Source organism: Ruditapes philippinarum, unplaced genomic scaffold (genome assembly GCF_026571515.1).
Source record: "Ruditapes philippinarum isolate M1 unplaced genomic scaffold, ASM2657151v2 ctg3675_1_1_1_1, whole genome shotgun sequence".
Lineage (NCBI taxonomy): Eukaryota > Metazoa > Mollusca > Bivalvia > Venerida > Veneridae > Ruditapes > Ruditapes philippinarum.
Window position 1 is genome coordinate 104,933 of NW_026861057.1, and position 21,409 is coordinate 126,341.

Consider the following 21,409-nt stretch of genomic DNA (forward strand, 5'->3'; position numbering starts at 1 on the left):
ATTATTGTTAAGGTGGCTTGTTCCAAAGAATATTAACTCGTACAACAAGATGGAGCCAGGGTATTGGCGGCCAAAATCCATACTTCCTGTACAAACAAGTTGTACGATTCTTCCTGGACACGGAGCATGATTTTGTTCTAGAAATGTCACCAAAGAAATACAGTAGAATTAAGGTATGTTTTAATGATATGATCTCTTATAATAACTGGTGGTGTAAGATATGTGATTTTATTATTCATGTTGTATATTTTTCATAGCACAATATTTCCATTTGATGTAGGAGCAATGCATGTTTAGCCAACTGAAGTTCTATTCACTGTACACTTAATTAGTTTAAAGATTGTTTTGGAAAGTGATAATATTATAGCTTAAAATTTGATACTTTTAGATGATGGGTAACATGTAAAGTTATGTTCTAAGATCAATGCTTTTCTCATATTGTCTTGGCTTTGACATTACAAGGGATTTCTTGTATCCTTACTCACTTTAAATTGAATTCCTATTTGACTGTAAAAAGCTAGTAGCTGTTTTTGTATGCATATCAATAAGTTTTCTACTAAGTTAGTGGTTTGCTTAGCTTAATTTGAGAACATTAAAGACATTTTCACATCAGCGATATTGTGCTTATACCCATGAAAATGCCTGATGCAGGGATAATTCTCAATAATAAATTCATTCATAATAATGTTGATTTGTGTTTACTGAAATGCTGTCTACGTACATGTACACAATAAACATAATAAGATGACATTCATTCATTATTATATAGGTGGTTATTTTGAGAGTGTCGGAATCAGAAACTACTCGAGTTGAGAAACAAACGCTTGCCAAGTTATCATCTCCTAAACCAGAAGCTTGTGCCAAAGTAAGATATTTATATGATATGGTAATTGAATTTAAGTGCTCTGTGTATTCATTTTGTAATTAAGTTATATTTTAAGAACCATTTTTACATTTCTTAAGTCATTTGTTTTTCAAATCATTGTTAAAACCTATTAAAGGAACTCCAACGAAGTCTAAAGCCTAAAATGAAATTTCATACATAGATCAACTAGGGCAGCTAAAAGAGAAAAAAAAATTAAAAGATAATTTAGAAATATACTCGGATATAATTTGAAAATTGTAAAAAATTTTATTTTTATTTTTTGCTATTCCGAGCCTGTTTTGAGCCATTTTTTACGACCAGAGTAACTATTCAGGAAAAATGGAGTGAGCTAATTATCTAGAATTTTGCACACAAGTTATTGGACTATAACTACATCAAATGAAACATTAATTTGGGGGGAAAAATCCAGTCCCATTGTGTCAAAAAACCTCAGTGGAGTCCCTTTAAAAGCAGCAAGCAATGTTTTGTTTGAAATTCTTGTTCACAGTTTTTGTTAAATAATTCATGTTTGTTAATTAAAAGAGACATTTTTGTTAAGTCTTCAAACCATAGTGATGTGAAGACAACAATGATTCTACAGTTTTTTTAATAATTTCTGTATATTTGGCAGTTTTTAGCTTTCAATCCATTAAATGGTTTATTTGCCTTTGTTTTTTCTCCAGATTTTTTAGCAGTTTTATGTAAGTTATAAGTGGAACAGAGTATATAAAACTTTCTATAAACTGCCATACATAATATGGCTCATATACTGTTCTGAAAAATGCAGAAAGATATTATAGAATCAGTTTATGTTATTTACCATTTAACTTTATAAATTTCTTTTTTGTCAAAAGAAATTAAAGTACATGTTTATAAAATGTTTCTTCTAAATGTGCTAAGAGATCAAATGTTCTAGCAAGTATTTTAATGTTTTAAATGGTTTATATAAGAAAAACTGTTAATAATTTTTTCCAGGTTCGGAATTTTCTGGAGTCTAGTCTATGTGAGTTACGCGAGATGTGGATGAAGAGAATATCGCACACTGTGTGTGTAAGTTGTCCTTGCGTGAGAGTGTGTGAGACCCACAAAACTGAAGGATGTTCCCAGGAATCTTGCCTCCATTTCTTAAATCTTGATGAATGTATAGCAAATAAGGTAAGTGCAATATCAGAGATAATTATTTTTTTACATATAAGGATGTTATTCAAATCTATTTTCAATTAAAACTACTTAGCTCAATAGGGAGTGCATCTGATTAAAAATCTTAGGCTCTCTGGTCCAATTCTGTGGCAAGACAAAATTTCTCTGCGAAAATTGTCCTGGGACATTGTGGCTAATAATCATTTGTCACCGACTTCTGATTCAGTTACCATGTGGGATTAGTAATCAGTCAGTTGCAGAGAAATTAGTAATTACTGGATAGTCATCCATGAAAGTTGGTTAGATAGATCAAATGCTGAGATTTGACCAAACAAATGTGTTGAAATCAGGGTAAAATGTAGAAAAACAAACATACAAAATTAGATATAAGGAAAATGAAGCAGTATAATGCGGCTAATTTCAAATTACTTTACATTAAGTATTTATAAACATATGAGATGCAGAAATTGTCCTGTACTGCCACAATTTTTTAGGTAGGACATTCATACTCTTCTGGTATCAGCCTTTTGTTATTTCTTTGGAAAAAACAAGTAACAAGTTATTGTTCAGCCAAAAGATACAATTTTGCTATTAGGACTTAGAACAGAAAATTTTTTATGTGTTCTTTATTTTCATTTTTAGGTTGTTATGTGTGACCATAGAAGAATCAAAACTGGAACTATAAAGAAATGCTTCCCGGAACCATTGTCATTAGGTAACCACTTTTCTGATCTATTTAATTGCTTAGTTATTAAGCCATGTAAAGTGATTTTTTGTGACCATTTATGTAACTAAAATGAATTAAGAAATTTGTTAATAAACAAATTTGTCTTTATTTAAGAGTTTGTTAGCATAACAATTAAAAGTCAGTATTATAAGTGATGAAGATGTCATGTTAGCTGAAACCTTACCACTCTAAATATCTGAAATGGACTAGTCCATCTTTCAATCTAGACAAAACCATTCATCATTTTGGGGAAAATTTCAAAATGTGTGCTAACTAAATAATGAACAGTGCAGACCATTATCAGGCTGATCTTGGTGTGCACTGGTTGTATAGGTATAAGCAGATTAAAGAAGAAAGATAGTTTGTGATCTACCTTAATCAGTGAAAGTGTTTGTTTGACATAGTTGAAAAAACTCTGCTCCCTCACTTAAAGATATATACATATTCATGTATATATAAGTATATCTTACACTATATCAATTGATTGTAACTTGTACTGGCTAATAAGAAGTAATGTCATACTTTTCATAAATCGCAAAGAATATTTCTTATCATTTTGTTGTTGTTATTTATCTATTAATATTTGTATATGATATGATTCTGAATGTATGTTTGTGTAGGCTTTAATGGTCCTGTCTTGCCAGCTGTGTCACTAACAGATACCTGTGGTAACATAGAGAAACATTGTCCTACATTGCCAAACTGGGTGAAAAGTGCTGCCAAACTTCTCAATTCTGGGGAACCAGGAAAAGACTGGAACACTCTTGCTAAAGAATTAGGTATTTCAAAGTTAGATAAAGCAGATAATAAATTGTTCTAGAACAAAATATTTTTGTCTTGATGTAAATGTTCAATTAAATCACTTAAAACTCTATTCACCATTTTTAGCTCACCTGTCAAAAAGTGACAGGGTGAGCTTTTGTGATCACTTTTCGTCCGGCGTCCGTCCGTCGTCCGTCCGTAAACTTTTACTTTAAATGACATCTCCTCATAAACCACTAAGCCAATTTCATCCAAACTTCACAGGAATGTTCCTTTGGTGGTCACCTTTAAAAATTGTTCAAAGAATTTAATTCCATGCAGAACTCTGGTTGCCATGGCAACCGAAAGAAAAAAACTTTAAATATCTTCTTTTAAAAAACCCAAAGAGCTAGAGCTTAGATATTTGGCATGAAACATTTTCTAGTGAGTGTCTACCAAGTTTGTTCAAATAAAAGCCCTGGGGTCAAAATTGGCCCCGCCCCAGGGGGTCATTGATTTTCCCTAAATGCATATAGTAAAAACTTAAAAAATCTTCTTTTAAAGAACCCATAGAGCTAGAGCTAAGATATTTAGCATGAAACATCTTCTAATAAGTGTCTACCAAGTTTGTTCAAATAAAAGCCCTAGGGTCAAAATTGGCCCCGCCCCAGGGGGTCATTGATTTTCCCTATATGCATATAGTAAAAACTTAAAAAATCTTCTTTTAAGGAACCCAAAGAGCTAGAGCTAAGATATTTAGCATGAAACATGTTCTAATGGGTGTCTACAAAGTTTGTTCAAATAAAAGCCCTGGGGTCAAAATTGGCCCCGCCCTGGGGGTCATTGATTTTCCTTATATGTGTATAGCAAAAACTTAAAAAATCTTCTTTGAAAAAACCCAAATAGCAAGAGTTTAGATATTAAGCATGAAACATCTTCTAGTGAGTGTCTACAAAGTTTGTTCAAATAAAAGCCCTGGGGTCAAAATTGGCCCCGCCCTGGGGGTCATTGATTTTCCTTATATATGTATGGCAAAACCTTAAAAATCTTCTTTGAAAAAACCCAAATAGCTAGAGTTTAGATATTAAGCATGAAACATCTTCTAGTAATTGTCTACAAAGTTTGTTCAAATAAGAGCCCTGGGGTTAAAACTGGCTATGCCCCAGAGGTGTCATTGTTTATAACTATATGTGTATAGTAAAAACTTAAAAAATCTTCTTTTAAAAAACCCAATGAGTTAGAGGTTAGATATTCAGCAGGAAACATCTTTTTGTTGCTGTCTACCAAGTTTGTTCAAATAAAAGCCCTTGGGTTAAAATTGGCCCTGCCAAAGGGTGGGGGGGGGGGGGGCGGAGGTCATTGTTTTTCATTATATGTGTGTAGTCAAAAAACTTAACATCATGAAACATCTTTCTAATGGGTGTCTTCCAAGTTTGTTCAAATAAAAGCCCTGGGGTTTAAACTGGCCCCGCTCCGGGGGCCTATATACAGGTGAGCGACCTCAGGGCCATCATGGCCCTCTTGTTTTTCAAGAAATGTTATATAATAATATCCAAATGTTTTGCATTGTTTTTGTCAATATTTGATACACTTGTGGAATATGTGCTCAAGGTGGACCAATCATCTTTAAAGGTGTATTTTGGCATTAGAAAACGGGACAGAGGTTTACTTCCTTGTCTTTATCTTTTAAGGAGATTAAATTCAAACAACAGTTGTAAATATTGAATTTTCTAATGCATTTTTGCAATTACAAGATAATTATATAAAAACTGTATTATTTATATGTTTTCTATGTATTTATACAGGTTACAAGCAGAATCAGGTGAACAAGTTTAATGATGACCTTAATCCTGGACTGGTTCTATTAACTGACTGGATTATCAGCAGTGGTAACACTGGTTTATCTGTAGATATGCTCACAGTCTACTTAGAGAAGATAGACAGAGATGATGTTGTAGATATTATACAAAAAGCTCAAGGTAACTTAAGGCCAGTCTAAAACTAAATTTAACTGAACTAATTTTATCTAGTTCTATCTTTTTGACTGTTTATAGAATACTTTCAATGTAATGTGATGTGAGTTTATTACAACTTATGAATGACAGCTGCAAAAAAGTATATCTATGTAATCTGTACTGTCACATCCTGTTGCCTGGTCAATTTAACAAATAAAAATTGATTGCTGATTCAAAGATATTAAATATTATTGAAACTGGGTTAATGAAAAATGTATCCACTTTGTTATTCCTCTTATCTTGAAACTTATGGGGTGATTATACTGCTAGTAGAACTAATTAAAGCCCTCAATGAAATTTACAGGCAGGAAAATGAACGATTTTACAGATTTGGACCCTGAACCTCTTTAATATTAATTTATATGAACTATTTTACATACTGCCTCTGTGGTCGAGGGGTTAGAGTCGATGACTTCTAATCCAGTTACCTCTCTGGCATGGGTTCGATCCCTGGGAGATGCTTTGATATTTCAATACATTATAGACGTTGAAATATGAAATTTTTTCAAAACGGCTTATATTAAAATTTTTTTTATATATATGATCAGTACTGGACATGTGCTGGGATTGACAAATATGCATTTTATTTGGATTTTTTAGGCGTTTTGAGCTCCACACCCCAAGTGTCTGTGGTTAAGTGTGGAGGAAGGTAGTCTAGTACTGGTGTAACTCTCCAGGAACGATGGTTAGGAAACTACCCGCCTATATGACTGAAATACTATTGGGAAAAGGCGTAAAATGAAACAAACAAACAAAACAGATTTTGACTATGAATATCTCAAATATAAATTTATATTTTCTATTTTACAGATTTGCAACAATAACCTCCTGCTAATGTTGATTTATATGATCTTTTTTCAGATTTGTACCATGAACCTATCTTTAATAATAATTATAAAAATTTAACTTTTTTTCCAGAATTTTACCATGAACCTCCTCCCTTGTATAAATTTATATGGATTATTTTTGCAGATTTGGACCATGAACCTCCATTATATAAATTTTATTTATATGAACAATTTTTACAGATTTGGACCATGAACCTGCCCAGATATTCATCAGTTACCAGTGGGATAGCCAGGATGAGGTTAAGCAGCTAAGGGACCGGCTAGAACGCTCGGGTTTCACATGTTGGATGGATATAGGTCAACTTGGAGGAGGAGATCAGCTTTACAACCGTATAGATGAAGCTGTCAGACAATGCAGAGTAAGTTCATTGTTCCATATATCATACAATACTTTCAAATATACATGTTTTCTGATATACACTTTTAAGTGGCCAATCAAAATTTCTTCTTAAAATATTGTACAAAAAATGTTTAATTTTGTAATGTTTAAATTCCTTTAAGGAATTAAATTTTTGTATTTGGTTGATTCAAAGTATAACATTTTAAAATTATTGTAGAAATAGAGACAAAACTTTTTGAAATGAGCTGTAGCTTTGTGATTCTTGTTGGAATACAGATTAATAAACAAATATTGTGATTTATTTTATATTTTTTTCTCAGAACCACTTCATTTAGCAATGCTTCTTAAGATAAAATCTAGATTAAGCAGGATATAAAATATTGTTTTCAAAGGAGCCAATATTCACTGACAGGCTGCATGCATTCTATAAGCATTTTGTGGCAAATATTTTAATTTATAAAGATGATTTCTTTTTAAATATGCAAACTTTAAATTAATAAAGAGAATTTGGTTAAGATTGATGTGTGGTTTGATTTGTCAACAGGTTGTGATATCATGTGTCAGTCCGAAATATGTGGTATCATCTCACTGTATGAAGGAACTTAGTCTAGCTGACCTGCTCCGTAAACCAATCATCCCTGTCATGATAGATAAAACTGTGTGGCCACCACCAGGGGGCATGGCCCTCATTTTTAGCCAGCTTGTCTACATAAACTTAAAAGGTAAGTAACTGGAAAGGGAAGATCCCTCAAGAGTGGTGAAAACAAAAACAAATAGTTGACAATTTTATTGTTTCTGTTCAGGAGAGATAACGTAAAGTGCATCATCTCTCACTCCCTAGCACTGGCTTAAGTGTTATTCAAGCCCATGCCATATAAAATAAGGCGACAAGTTATCCCTCTTAACTTATTTAGTGCATTTTGCTTCTGTATGGAACACAATATAAAATTATGACGTTTTGAACTACTCTTGCTTTTTCAATTTGAAAAGAAATGTTAAAGTATGTCTGTGTTATAATAAAGATATTCCTACCTACACATTATCATAATTTTTTTTTGCTCAGAATGATTTTTCTTGGAAAAAGATTGTGGGTAATTGAGATAACAAGACATAGATACATTACTTAATGATACATTACTTAATGATGCAAAATCAGTCAACTGTTTATCCTTTATTAGGTATAGGAGGCCACGGAGGAACTGGAATACATGCAGATAAGAACGACAAATATAAAGAGATTGTACAGCGAATCAGTCTACACGCTACCCCCGATCTTTCACGATGTACAGACACGGACACAGAAATCGAGAGTAAAAGTCAGTATTTAGACCACGATATCATGAGTTCGAACTATTCCGTTCTGGATGGTGGTGATCGATATAGTCTAGCAACGAGAAGCTCGTTAAATTCAGCCTTCAACTTACGCAGAGTTTATGGACAGGATGTGGCTGAAACTGTGACTGTCCAGAGGGCAGCACCGAGACCGGTAGAAGAAGTTCATGTACATCAGTGTCGTGTTTGTACAATATTGTGATAAATAATTACCATTGTTATATATTAGATTATTAAATATTTTAAAATATAATAGTTTTATATATCAAAGAAGCTTATAGGCCAGTTTATCTCATGTATCATGTGTTTGAAGACAATTTTAACCATTAACTTGCTGACCATTTCTTAAATGGACTTGACCACCTTTTATTTTTGGAACTGTCCATATTAATTTGAAGGATGTCAAGTTTGTCAGCCAATAGAGTAGAGTCTGTCATACTGCATGGATTTGCAGATTGGCACGGCAGTTTAGTGGTGGCGAAGGCTGATCAATTTCGGTTCAAGGGTAGGTTTCGGATTAATATGATTAAAAAAATTTCGTATAATTGTTGGTACTGTTGGGTTTCTTGTTGATACCTCATCAGGATATTGTTGTATTCAAAAGGTTAAAGAGTATCCTGAATACTGTTATAGTTCAAAATGGAATTGTTCAACAAGGAAGGGTGAAGTTGAATGTTGTTACATGTTATTTTTTAAAGGGCATTTTTATATTTCTTAAGATAAACCTAGATGTTTGATAGTTTATAAATATGATAAGCTTGTTCAGAATTGTTATTATTTTATTTACGATTAAGATTTACAAATGTTTTTTTTTTATTTTTTATGAATGATAAATGATTTTTGTTAAATGTTTGCTTTAAGTAACAGGGTTACATATTTTTTTGACAAAAAAAATTTTTTGCTATTTTTTTAAAATGATAAGATATATGAGCCGCGTCACAACAAAACCAACATAGTGTGTTTACGACCAGCATGGATCCAGACCAGCCTGCGCATCCACGCAGTCTGATCAGGATCCATGCTGTCCGCAAATGCACTATGTTGGTTTTGTCGTGACGCGGCTCATATTCCAAAATGTTTTAGTTGTTGTGGGTGATGGAATCTCTTTTACTATACAGATCTTATCCCCTTCTTATTTGATAGTCAGTTCTGTTAATGTTATTATTTAGTATTTTTGTTTATTTATTTTGTATTACTATTTTTTGTTATTAAAAGAATTTGAATCTTCAATTGTTTCTTTGTTTATAAATCTTGCATAATAATTATGTCTAAAACAATATTGAAGGCACTGCATCACCGAGGTTGTTTGGCTTCAGATTTTGTGCAATTTTTATGAAACTTTAAGAAAGATTCCAAAATGCCAAAACTTTTCACATATATAGATAAAGTGATTTGAATTGTACTTATACATTTTCTCTCCTACAAAAAATACCCACCAAAAAAGAAAAAAGAAACACAAAAAAGCCAATAAATAAACGATGGCCCTCTTTGAAATAAAGTGATAAAGATAGTAAATGCTGTCATATCTTATTCATTATGGATACTTGAACATTTGTTTTAGCTTACTTTGAAATTTTGTTGACTCACCTAGAAGATTGTACAGTAGCCTTAAATGAAAATATTATTTCAAAAGGTACTATCATTCATATTTTGTCATAAGCCAACCTTGTTCAGGTAGATTGTGGTAACAACAACTATCTTCCAGATGACCAAAGATATATGAGCCGCGTCACGACAAAACCAACATAGTGCGTTTGCTACCAGCATGGATCCAGACCAGCCTGTGCATCCGTGCAGTCTGATCAGGATCCATGCTGTTCGCTTACTAACCCTTTCACAAGTAGAGAAACTGATAGCGAACAGCGTGGATCCTGATCCGTCTGCGCGGATGCACAGGCTGGTCTGGATCTATGCTGGTCGCAAATGCACTATGCTGGTTTTGTTGTGACGCGGCTCATATGCAATTCAAAGTTGGTGGTTCTCAAGTGGTCATTAGCACATGAAGTAATGCATGGAAGGGCACTCAACATCTTACTTCACCAGGAAAGCTGGAAAATCACCATATGACATTTTCTGTATTGGTGCGACGTAAAACAAACAAACAATATATATATACATTTGTTCAAATATGATATTGTTTGCATATATAAGTTAGCCATATAATCTGTCAACATTCTTTATAATGAATTTATAATATAGCACTATTTGTTTACTAGAAAAACATACTTCCTAAAATTCTGAAGTTGTGTATATAGTTTAATTAAAAAAAAAAGCATTTGTCCAATGAAAAGCAACGTTACAAACATGCAGTATTATAACACTACATGTATAAAGCATTTCACTTACAAAGCAATGCCTTAATTATTTGCACATTTTGACACATTTAAGGCAATTGATAAGATGTCATGATAACAAGTGTCGAGTTCTGCTTTAACCCGATTTTATGAGGATGTGGAGGATATACTGCATTTATTTATGTAAAGATGTTTCATATAATTATGTAAAATTTAAATTTACTTTAGAAATGTTCTTTCAATTTTTAGCTCGACTATTCGATAAGAATAAGTAGAGCTATTGCAGTCACCCGAGCGTCGGCGTCCGCGTCGGCGTAACCACTTATGTTAAAGTTTTTGTAATAGTTCAAATATTTTCAAAGTCAATAGACATATGGCTTTGAAACTTTGCACACTTGTTCACCATCATGACCCCAACCTGTAGACAGGAGGAGGTAACTCTATCAAGCATTTTGACAGAATTATGCCCCTTTTTCGACTTAGAATTTACGTTAAAGTTTTTGTAATAGTTCAAATATTTTCAAAGTCCATTGACATATGGCTTTGAAACTTTGCACACTTGTTCACCATCATGACCCCAACCTGTAAACAGGAGGAGGTAACTCTATCAAGCATTTTGACAGAATTATGCCCCTTTTTTGACTTAGAATTTACGTTAAAGTTTTTGTAATAGTTCAAATATTTTCAAAGTCCATTGACATATGGCTTTGAAACTTTACACACTTGTTCACCATCATGACCCCAACCTGGAAACAGGAGGAGGTAACTCTATCAAGCATTTTGACAGAATTATGCCCCTTTTTCGACTTAGAATTTACGTTAAAGTTTTTGTAATAGTTCAAATATTTTCAAAGTCCATTGACATATGGCTTTGAAACTTTGCACACTTGTTCACCATCATGACCCCAACCTGTAAACAGGAGGAGGTAACTCTATCAAGCATTTTGACAGAATTATGCACTTTTTTTGACTTAGAATTTACGTTAAAGTTTTTGTAATAGTTCAAATATTTTCAAAGTCCATTGACATATGGCTTTGAAACTTTGCACACTTGTTCACCATCATGACCCCAACTTGTAAACAGGAGGATGTAACTCTATTATCAATCATTTTGACAGAAAAATGCCCCTTTTTGACTTAGAATTTACGTTAAAGTTTTTTTAATACCTCAAATATTCTCAAAGTCCATTGACATTTGGCTTTGAATCTTTGCACACTTGTTCACCATCATGACCCCACCTGTAGACGGGAGGATGTAACTCTATCAAGCATTTTGACAAAATAATGCCCCTTTTTTGACCCAAAATTGACGTTAAAGTTTTTGTAATACCTCAAATATTCTCAAAGTCTATTGACATATGGCTTTGAAACTTTGCACACTTGTTCACCATCATGACCCCAACCTGTACACAGGAGGATGTAACTCTATCAAGCATTTTGACAGAATTATGCCCCTTTTTCGACTTAGAATTTACGTTAAAGTTTTTGTAATAGTTCAAATATTTTCAAAGTCCATTGACATATGGCTTTGAAACTTTGCACACTTGTTCACCATCATGACCCCAACCTGTAAACAGGAGGAGGTAACTCTATCAAGCATTTTGACAGAATTATGCACTTTTTTTTGACTTAGAATTTACGTTAAAGTTTTTGTAATAGTTCAAATATTTTCAAAGTCCATTGACATATGGCTTTGAAACTTTGCACACTTGTTCACCATCATGACCCCAACTTGTAAACAGGAGGAGGTAACTCTATCAAGCATTTTGACAGAATTATGCCCCTTTTTCGACTTAGAATTTACGTTTAAGTTTTTGTAATAGTTCAAATATTTTCAAAGTCCATTGACATATGGCTTTGAAACTTTGCACACTTGTTCACCATCATGACCCCAACCTGTAAACAGGAGGAGGTAACTCTATCAAGCATTTTTTTTACTATCAAGCACTAAGAATAGTCGAGCGTTGCTGTCCTACCGACAGCTCTTGTTAATTATTTCTTTGAAAACATTTAAAGAAATTACATGTTGCTCTATGGGACATGACATGTATCTTTAAAAGCAATTCATTTAAAAAAGACTTGGCATAAATTATGGAGTTACATCTTCATTCATAATGGCACAATTTATTTATAAAATATGTAGCTTATGGAATTACAACATTTATAATGTAAAAATGACTTCATCATAAACATCAATTCAGTTATAAAAGGCGTAGCATATGGATTTACAAATTCATCATAATGTAAAATTAAGTCATCTTAATTAAACATCAATTCATATAGCATGTGGTTTAACAACTTCATTCAAAATTGCAAAATGATGTCATCCTTAACACCAATTCATTTATAAAAGACATAGCATATTGATTAACAACTTCATTACAAAAATATTAAAATGACATTATCCTGAACATTTTGATTCATTTATAAAAGACATAGATTGTCATAACTTTGTTATTTATTTACAGATTTGATTTAGACTTGAACAATAGGTCCCTGTTAATGGACCTTTCCGGTGTTTACAGTTTTATGTAAATTGACTAACTCGTTATCCAATCGCTACACTGTGATAATACATAGTCACTGGTTGACCTGGTTTGCACAAAAGAGCACGTGCTTATGTTTGTGATACTGTTTGTGAGCAGTTGACCTAGCAATGAATGGAAAAGGTGTGGCTAAATGTTTCGCTACGAAAAACCGGAAAGGTCCATAAAACCCATTTTGTTGAATAATTAAAAAAATGACCTTGACCTTTATTGTGAAGGTCAAATTATTGAAATTCACAAGTTTGTTATTTATTTACAGATTTGATAATTATATGAGCCGCGTCACGACAAAACCTACATAATGCGTTTGCGACCAGCATGGATCCAGACCAGCCTGCGCATCCACGCAGTCTGATCAGGATCCATGCTGTTCGCTGTCAGTTTCTCTACTTGTAATAGGGTTGGTAAGCAGTAAACATGTGCGATATACATGTGCGTGTACGGAAAAAACATGATGCATAAATATTGATTAGTAGGAGGAGTAAACTTCAAGATCTCTGCACTTCAGCGCTCTTCGAAACTTAGCTCCGCCCACTTGCGTTTTATAATATAAAACGTCCAGTTTATATAAAATCTGTTCTATTAAGATTTGAAACCTGAAAATTTGAAAAATCCTCGTCGGTGATTGGCTTAAAAAAAATGGCGAGCACTAATTTTTCATAACTCATAATGTACTACTTGTGCTAATTAAACTGCTATGAAACTATGAAAAATGCTTCAATGCTGATGAAACTTGGCACAAATGTTGACTAGACCATAGCCTCTGTAACAGCATGCTCAATCGTAAATTTCCTGTTTCTATGGCAACGGAGGGACTTCTCAAAATTGCCAAAAATCAATATTTTGCATTGTTTTTTCCATCAAAACTGATTTCAAAGTGCTGCAACTTCTCAATGAATTGAGATAGAGTTAAAGGCTTTTTAGCGTCGGTTACTAGTTACCCTAAGATCGACCTGAGGCCATTTTTAGCCTGTCACATGTCCAAAACTTTCTTGGCAATGAGGGGGACTACCGCCCCCCTTCAAAGCCCCAAACAGAAGGGGGCACATCCCCCTTCTGGCAACCCCCTAATATAACATTTTGTAATTAAGTACCTACATTAAATTTAAGAAATTGAAGTAAGATCGGCAAAAAAAAACAAGATAACATACGCAGCCATTATCTGTGATTAATTACCATACCACAGACCACGTGATGTTACAATCTGCCAACTTAACAACTCAAAAATGTCTATTTAATGCCCCGGTCACATATTCACGGATAATGCCACGGAAGAGCTACGGTCTAATCGCTCACGGATCACTACGGAAATGTGAAATTCCGTGGTCCGCTACGGTTCCAGTACGGACACACAACGGTATGAGTACGGAGTCCGACGGATTTACCACCAAAAGCCCCCGGAGAGACACGGATTGTGACGGACCGACACGGTTTGATACGGAGTGACACGAATCAGGACGGACGCACTACGGATACACTACGGTCTGCTACGGTATAAGCACGGGTTAGTACGAATAAGTACGGTCTGATACGGAGAAGAACGTATTGATACGGAGAAGAACGAATTGCCACGGATCTATACGGACCTAATTCATCCGTCCACAACCTCTTGCTTGCTTATTTTCAAAATGCCTCAAAAGAAAAGAACACCTAGAAAACGATTTGCAGAGTTCAATGATTTTAGCGGGGAGGATTCAGCCTAATCGCGTCCGACCCCCGAGACACATCAGGTCCAATTAAAGTGAATTTCTTAAAGGACGCTGGATCCTCAACAAGTTCGGCCATGAGAGCCTCATACTAAACATAAAGCGGTCTTCGTAAAAGCCCATCCCTAGTCCACCATCTCGCTCTTACCTGATTAGATATGGACTAGTTATCATTAATGAAAAATGTTGATCAATACTGCTTCTCTTTTAATTTTAAGATTTGCTGTTCATCTTACAATTACATTAATTATCGTGATGTTTATGTTTTAAAAATATGTAAAAAGCGTGTTAATTAAACTTATTATCAGGGCCAGCGTCCGAGGCTTATGAGACACTTCGTTTTATGTACATACTTACTCCAATTTCACGATCCAGTGTTTGTAAAATATGTAGCATTAAATGTTATTCTATTACTTATGAATTGTAGAACGATATTAATATAAATTTACTTCTATGCATGTCATCAAGCAGCTCGACCACTGCCTCCGCATTCTGAGCCATTTCAATATAAAGTTGCAGCCAGTAAATGGCAATTATCATTTATTAAATGTTCCCGCAAATATGTCTGTTATTAACAAGAAGGTAATATATATACCCTTGAAAAAGTACATGATACTTAATTTATCCGTTCTAAACAGTGGTGGACCGTACCATTCCGTGTTGCAACGCAATAAACCGTATAAGACCGTGCTAATCCTTGCCTCTCCGTAGTACAACGTATTACGATGGTGGCTTTCCGTGACAATGCCGTATTAATCCGTATTAAAACCGTAGCTTATACGTAGGGTAACCGTACAAATACGTAGTTCTCCGTACCAAACCGTGGAAATCCTTGACAAGTTGGTGGACTACGAATCAGTACGGACTAATACGGTTTTCGTACGGACCAGTACGTATCAGTACGGATTAATACGGACTAGTAGGATACGCTACGGTTGATTTTTCCGTAGTAAATTTTTGTGCATGTTCAAAAATTGTCAAGGATCGCTACGGATATACAAGGACTACTACGATTGATTACGGTTACAATACGGAGAGCTACTGACCATTACGGGTAGCTACGGACGATGCCGGAATTAATCCGTGGCTCTTCCGTGGGCGTTTTCCGTGAATATGTGACCGGGGTATAACTTTTTATATTGCGTCTTTTTAAATTATTGTTTGAAAAACAAGTATTTAAAGTAATCGTTATCTTACCTTTAGTCTTGTTTAAACAGAGAAAAAGGAGTCTTTAAGTGTTTCAGTTTCGGATAAACACATTATAAGGTATGGTTATTTTTCTAGCTCAAAAGGATTATTTTATACATAATACATGTATACATTTAAAATGTTAATTTATTATGAAAATTAGAATTTTCTTTTCACTTATTAATATTGACCAAGATAAATTGTATTAAATGAAAGATAAATTGTATTAAATGAAAATCTTGATATAAGTTAATTTTTGACTGAACATTTTGACTTCATGTGGGTTGAGCGTCGACAGTCTAGCCCATTAATTATTTAGATCAGTTAAGTAAAACACATTGAAATAGTTTTTTAAGAAGCAAAAGTATTTACATGAGAACAATCCTCTTTTGTCTTTTCAGAATGCTTTTTGAATCGGATTTCACAAGGACTGTATCAATGAGATTGTCTGAAGTTTTTGATGACATATGCGTGAACGAGAAAATGGTGTTAAAGAGACGAAACATGTTTTTGTTACAAGAATGCATGCAAACACTAATAAATCTGAACGATGAAAATGAAAATTTACATTACATATTTGGCAGTCAGTCTGAAGGAACCACTACAAATGGACTTAACTCTGACATTGATAAACTTATTTGTTTTTCGGAGTTTAATGTTATACAAAACTTAAATGAGTTGCAACAACCAGATGTACCGAATTTATTGATGATACAGGATGAGACGGTTTCTCCTGGATATTGTTTGATTCAGTGCTTGGGGAAGTACGCTCCTTTTCAATATGATTGTAATTATAGTGATCATTTTTTCATAGACAGATTGGGAAGACTTCTGCTGAAAAACACATATGTGTTAAAACGAATTGCTGGTTTACGTGAAGGAAGTGTTCAGCATGGTCCAGCATTCGCAGAAATGGACCGTGTTGGGTTTTGTGATGTTGATCGTGTTGGAGCTTTCCGTTGTAAATCTTGGCCTCAACAAGCTAAACAATGGTTACAGAATCATGATATTTATCGAGGTCAAGCTCAATGGCCCTCATTCGAGATGAAGAGGTATTGCAAGAGCACAGGATGTTTTGTTGTTCCCGTTGGTAGCACGGACAGTGCTACAAAAGAGCTTGAATGGAGAATATCAACATCTCTTTCTGAGCGTTGTATGGTGTTTAATATGAACATATCACAAATCAGATGTTTTGTATTAATGAAGATGATACTGAAGACGTTCATCAAACCAAAGTATGACACAATTTCAACTTACATCTGTAAAACAGTTCTTTTTCACTGCATAACAAACACGCCAGCTAGCATCTGGAGAGAAAACAATTTGATTACCTGTTTTTGCAAATATCTGTTATGGCTGTACAAATTTGTTTCGGATGAAAAGTGTCCACATTTTTTTATAAAACGTAACAATTTATTAAAGGGAAAGATTACATCAGGATGCAAACAATTTATGCTTGCACTAATTCATGATTTTATAAATAGTAATGGCAAATTATTATTGGAAATAAAATGTAATTCTTTCGGTGAAAGACTAATGTTAAAAATGAATTATCTATCACCACAAAAGATGACTGAAATAACATCTGGCTATCTCCTCTGCCTCACTGCTGTAACAATCAATGCAACAATCAATACTGTGATAAAAGATAGCTCACTTGATTTAAGTAATTGGAGTCACAAAGTAGTCAAAAAGAAGTTAGTTAATTACATTTTCAGATTGAGGAATATATTCTATACATGTCAAGTAATGCAGAAAAAGGCGTGCAAACTTATTATTACTCATTTGTGTTCAATTCTGGGATCTGTTCTAGCTTCCCAAAGCATTCAACAAAACAACATTATATCAGACGATGCTCAATATTGGATGGGGCTTGGTCTTTATGCAGATGTTGCATCTCCTAAACTGAAACAAGCTTCCATATTTTACTGTGTCGGAAACATTCAAAGAACAGAAACTGTCCTGAATCAAACTGAAGCAGTGTATGACCTTAACGTTGTCAAGCCTTTTTGTTCCTGTAACGGTAATACTCAAAAACTGAAAAGAAGGGGTTTCTTTCAAAAATCTGATAAATTTAACTTAGAAGATGCTAGACAGCTTACTACAGCGTCCTGTGTCCGATTCTTTCGCTGTGAAATGAACTGCGTTCCATATGAATTAAAATATGAACTGTTTAGATCAACAAAAGAAGAAAAAGTTAATAGAGAATCAGATGCCATTTGGATGGACTTTGCTGTTATTGATTCCCTCCCTTTTCTATATTTCCTTCAGTTCAAGACTTACAGCCGTCTGGAAAAAGAAAAAGATAAACAAAGAGCTTTGTTCAACCTTGCTAGAACTATGGACCAGGAACGAAATATTGGTCACCTGGAAACAGCTTTTAATCTATTAGGAAAGTGTTTGGAACAAGAAGGTCGAGCTAGAGCAGCTTTAGAATGTTATTTACGATCATTAAATCTGAGGAAAAGAAACAATGCTGCAAGACTTCATATTTGTGTTCTACTAGCAAAAAAGATCAATAGACTCTGAAACAAATGAAGTTGTGATATGAAATAGTATCCACTGTCAATCTTGTAATCGTGAAAAAAGCTGCTAAACTCTCTAGTTAGGGAACATATTTCTTGAACATAAATTCATTCTATAATCATAACATAGTGGTAACGAAATTTGAAGTAATCGGTTATAAAACTATTTCGTTTTTTCATTTTATCTCAATGTTTTTATGATCTCATTACATTGATCTCTCTTGGTAAACTGCATACCTGATAAATTTAGCTTTATCAGTGACACCCAGCTTTATCAGATACCTCATCAATACACACTGAAATGAAATAAAGATAAAGGAGTATTTTTACCTAAACATATAAATTTTGAATCGAACAGAATGTTTTAATTTACAGTTGACATTATTTCTTATCGATATGACGCTTGGTTGTAAATTCGCACATAAGGGCACGCGGCATGAACTCGAGAGGGTATTGGCAGGTTATTGTTCCATTTGGAAATTAAAAAAAAAAGAGACGCTAATTAAAATTGAAAATATGATCCGAAGTTTATAGCTGCATAAAATGAAAATGTCTAACACAAATAGTAGACTGCAGCATGACTGTACTTTGGCCTTAACTTGGTGTGATTAATTATCTTTTACTATAATTACTCAAATGTCTCAAAATCACATATTCTCTATACTGTCAAAAAATTTTCCCGTTCGCCTGGATAAGATTTTCATGAGTATTTTTTTTCGTCACACAGTTGGTCGTCATTTTTCTATCCAATTAGATGTAAAGTTATAATCAATCACGCAAGTCTGTCTGGAACCTTTTCAGACATTTTGAGAGGCAAGTAAATCATCAATTTATTATTTACATTCTACACTCAATGATCCCTAAAACATTGTCTTCAACATTAAATTGTTGTTTTTTTTATTATTATTTTGAAAAATGTTTTGATGAAATTCCAAGATCTCATTTATTTCGTAAGTTAATTACAGAGAATTTTGAATTCTATAAGAGCTTCGTATAATGCAGTGAAAGCTTGCCTAAGCACTCCCGTTTTTTACGTCAAATATTTGGGTTAAACGGAGATTCAATTTTCAGCCTGATGTTGTTTTTTTTTTGTAAATGACATCCTTTTACATATGGCATAAATGACGTCAAATTATATTGGTTGATTTTTGCTGACGAAAAATAAGAACGTAAAAGAGATTACTGTCAAGTATAGCTGGTGCAACATATAGCTGGTGTAAGAATGAATTATCATTAGGACGATACCTAGATGTAATACAAAATAACAAATTCGTCTCATTAAATGATTGAACAAAGAAGACACATAATGACCCAAAGAAACGATCGAGTATGTTCAAAATGCAATATGAATGTAATGGAAAATGAGTACATTTTTCTCATTATGTGCCGAAAAATACAATAATTTACAAAAAAAAGCACTATTTTAGCCCTTATTTTTGTCATTGGCATATAAAGCAAAAGTTTATTACAATTGTGACTTAAGACTCTGTGTTAAAACTACAATGTACTTTTAATGTAAGTAAATTGATTTATAAAACTTATCGATCATTAGTAATAAATTTCAGACTTGAATATTGTTTAAAAATATGTCTAACAAATTATTACAATTGTGACTTTAGACTCTGTGTTAAAACTACAATGTACTTATAATGTTAGTGAATTGATTTATAAAACTTATCATTTGCAATAAATTTCAGACTTGAATATTGTTTAAATATATGTCTAACAAAAGAAATCTAATATTAATGTACGCTTATTACAGAAAATATTGAAATGTTAGAAATATTTTTACAAAATACTATTGATTCTTTGTTTACCATGAGCTTGCCCTTTATATGATTGTGTAATATGTGTTTTGTTAAGGCAATGAATGTTATAACATTTAATGCCGATAAAATATTGTTTCATCACTTTTAAGAGTTTAATTGTCGTTTAATCTAGATTGTTTTAAACTTTAAGTATATTAAGCTACATATATGATGCCTGTTGAAAACAAAGTCATTGAATTTTGGAAAAGGATATTTACAAAATAACTATGTATATAAAAGAAAAGGGTTCGAATATTTTCTTTTGAGCGAATGAAATGGTGCATGTGCATTAAATGGTAAAAATCCTATGGAGGGCGTTCGTTGCTAAAATTCCAGACATATAGATGGGTCCTTTTGAAAATGCGAACGTGTATGTAGCATTTTTATTGTATTCGTGCACAGCAAATAATATGCCTCTTTATCCAATCTTTTAATTGAAGGCACCGCATTTTAAAAACAAGTTTACATGTAGATCTTAACAACTGACCTAACATAAAATCCTACTTAAAATAGCAGAATATTTTGTCCCGAAAAATTCTATTCTGTTGAAGTAAAATATTCATGGCTTCTAAAATAACTGATACATTTTATATTACTCTTTCAAAATCTATCATGGGACTTTGGGGAAAAACATTATTTTTAGTTTGTAAATTTATTTTATATGAATAAATTTCATTGGAAATCGTGATTTGCATCACAAGTTTTTCATTGTTAAATGTTTATGCAGTTCTCATCCTTTCTTCAGATATGTATACATCACAACAGCCGGTATCAAGTGATGTGCTGCAGCCGTTACCCCGTACATCACTTCAGTGTTGTTATATTTTTCTGGTCCTTCTGGATCATTGATTCAAGTTGAAAATGGAGTACCGCTAAAGCCGGTGCTAGGACCGAAAGGGATGTTACACTTTTTCATTATCCCTCATGTACAGACTCAATCAAACGCAATTTTCAGATAATTTTGATGATTTTAATGCTTCTGAAGGATCACCCTTTCTCCAGATATTTATAATGTAGACCCTATCTACTAGAGTTCAATGGTTCAAGCATAAAGAAGATAAGGAAAGGGTAAGGAAGAGAGATACATTTGTCTACAAGTCATTTGACCTAGCTGTTTTTTCTCTCCTTTTTTTGTTGACAAGCTTCTCATCAAGTTTCTCATCTGCTCATGTCATGTGACATAGACTACAGAAACATTATCAAACGTTAACAAAGACTTGTTGTTTTTTTTGTTCAGGTTTTATTTTTCTCTTTTTATTGAGAATATCATATTAAAAACTGTTCACAGAAAAGCACAAATATTTGATGTGTACCATAATGACTTGATTTTATAT

The 21,409-nt window shown here is 33.4% G+C and overlaps 2 protein-coding genes across 2 annotated transcripts in view; both read left to right on the forward strand.

Annotated features, from left to right (window-relative positions):
- The window catches only part of LOC132714386 (uncharacterized), a 31,277-nt gene extending 22,071 nt beyond the window's left edge, over positions 1 to 9,206 (forward strand). The window contains exons 13-21 of the mRNA XM_060697249.1: positions 13 to 173; positions 770 to 865; positions 1,841 to 2,020; positions 2,648 to 2,720; positions 3,353 to 3,511; positions 5,279 to 5,452; positions 6,517 to 6,695; positions 7,221 to 7,398; positions 7,855 to 9,206. Of these exons, the coding sequence (XP_060553232.1) occupies positions 13 to 173; positions 770 to 865; positions 1,841 to 2,020; positions 2,648 to 2,720; positions 3,353 to 3,511; positions 5,279 to 5,452; positions 6,517 to 6,695; positions 7,221 to 7,398; positions 7,855 to 8,210 (1,556 nt within the window). The 3' untranslated portion in view covers positions 8,211 to 9,206. The remainder of the gene's footprint in view (positions 1 to 12; positions 174 to 769; positions 866 to 1,840; positions 2,021 to 2,647; positions 2,721 to 3,352; positions 3,512 to 5,278; positions 5,453 to 6,516; positions 6,696 to 7,220; positions 7,399 to 7,854) is intronic.
- Positions 9,207 to 15,694: 6,488 nt separating this feature from the next.
- Positions 15,695 to 19,121, forward strand: LOC132714387 (uncharacterized). The gene is made up of 2 exons (XM_060697250.1): positions 15,695 to 15,820; positions 16,144 to 19,121. The coding sequence occupies exon 2, from the start codon at positions 16,145 to 16,147 to the stop codon at positions 18,269 to 18,271; it is 2,127 nt and encodes a 708-aa protein (XP_060553233.1). The 5' UTR covers positions 15,695 to 15,820; position 16,144; the 3' UTR covers positions 18,272 to 19,121.
- Positions 19,122 to 21,409: the final 2,288 nt, after the last annotated feature.

Excerpts from the sequence above, each read along its gene's own strand:
- LOC132714387 (XM_060697250.1), top strand. The coding sequence starts at position 16,145 with ATGCTTTTTGAATCGGATTTCACAAGGACTGTATCAATGAGATTGTCT.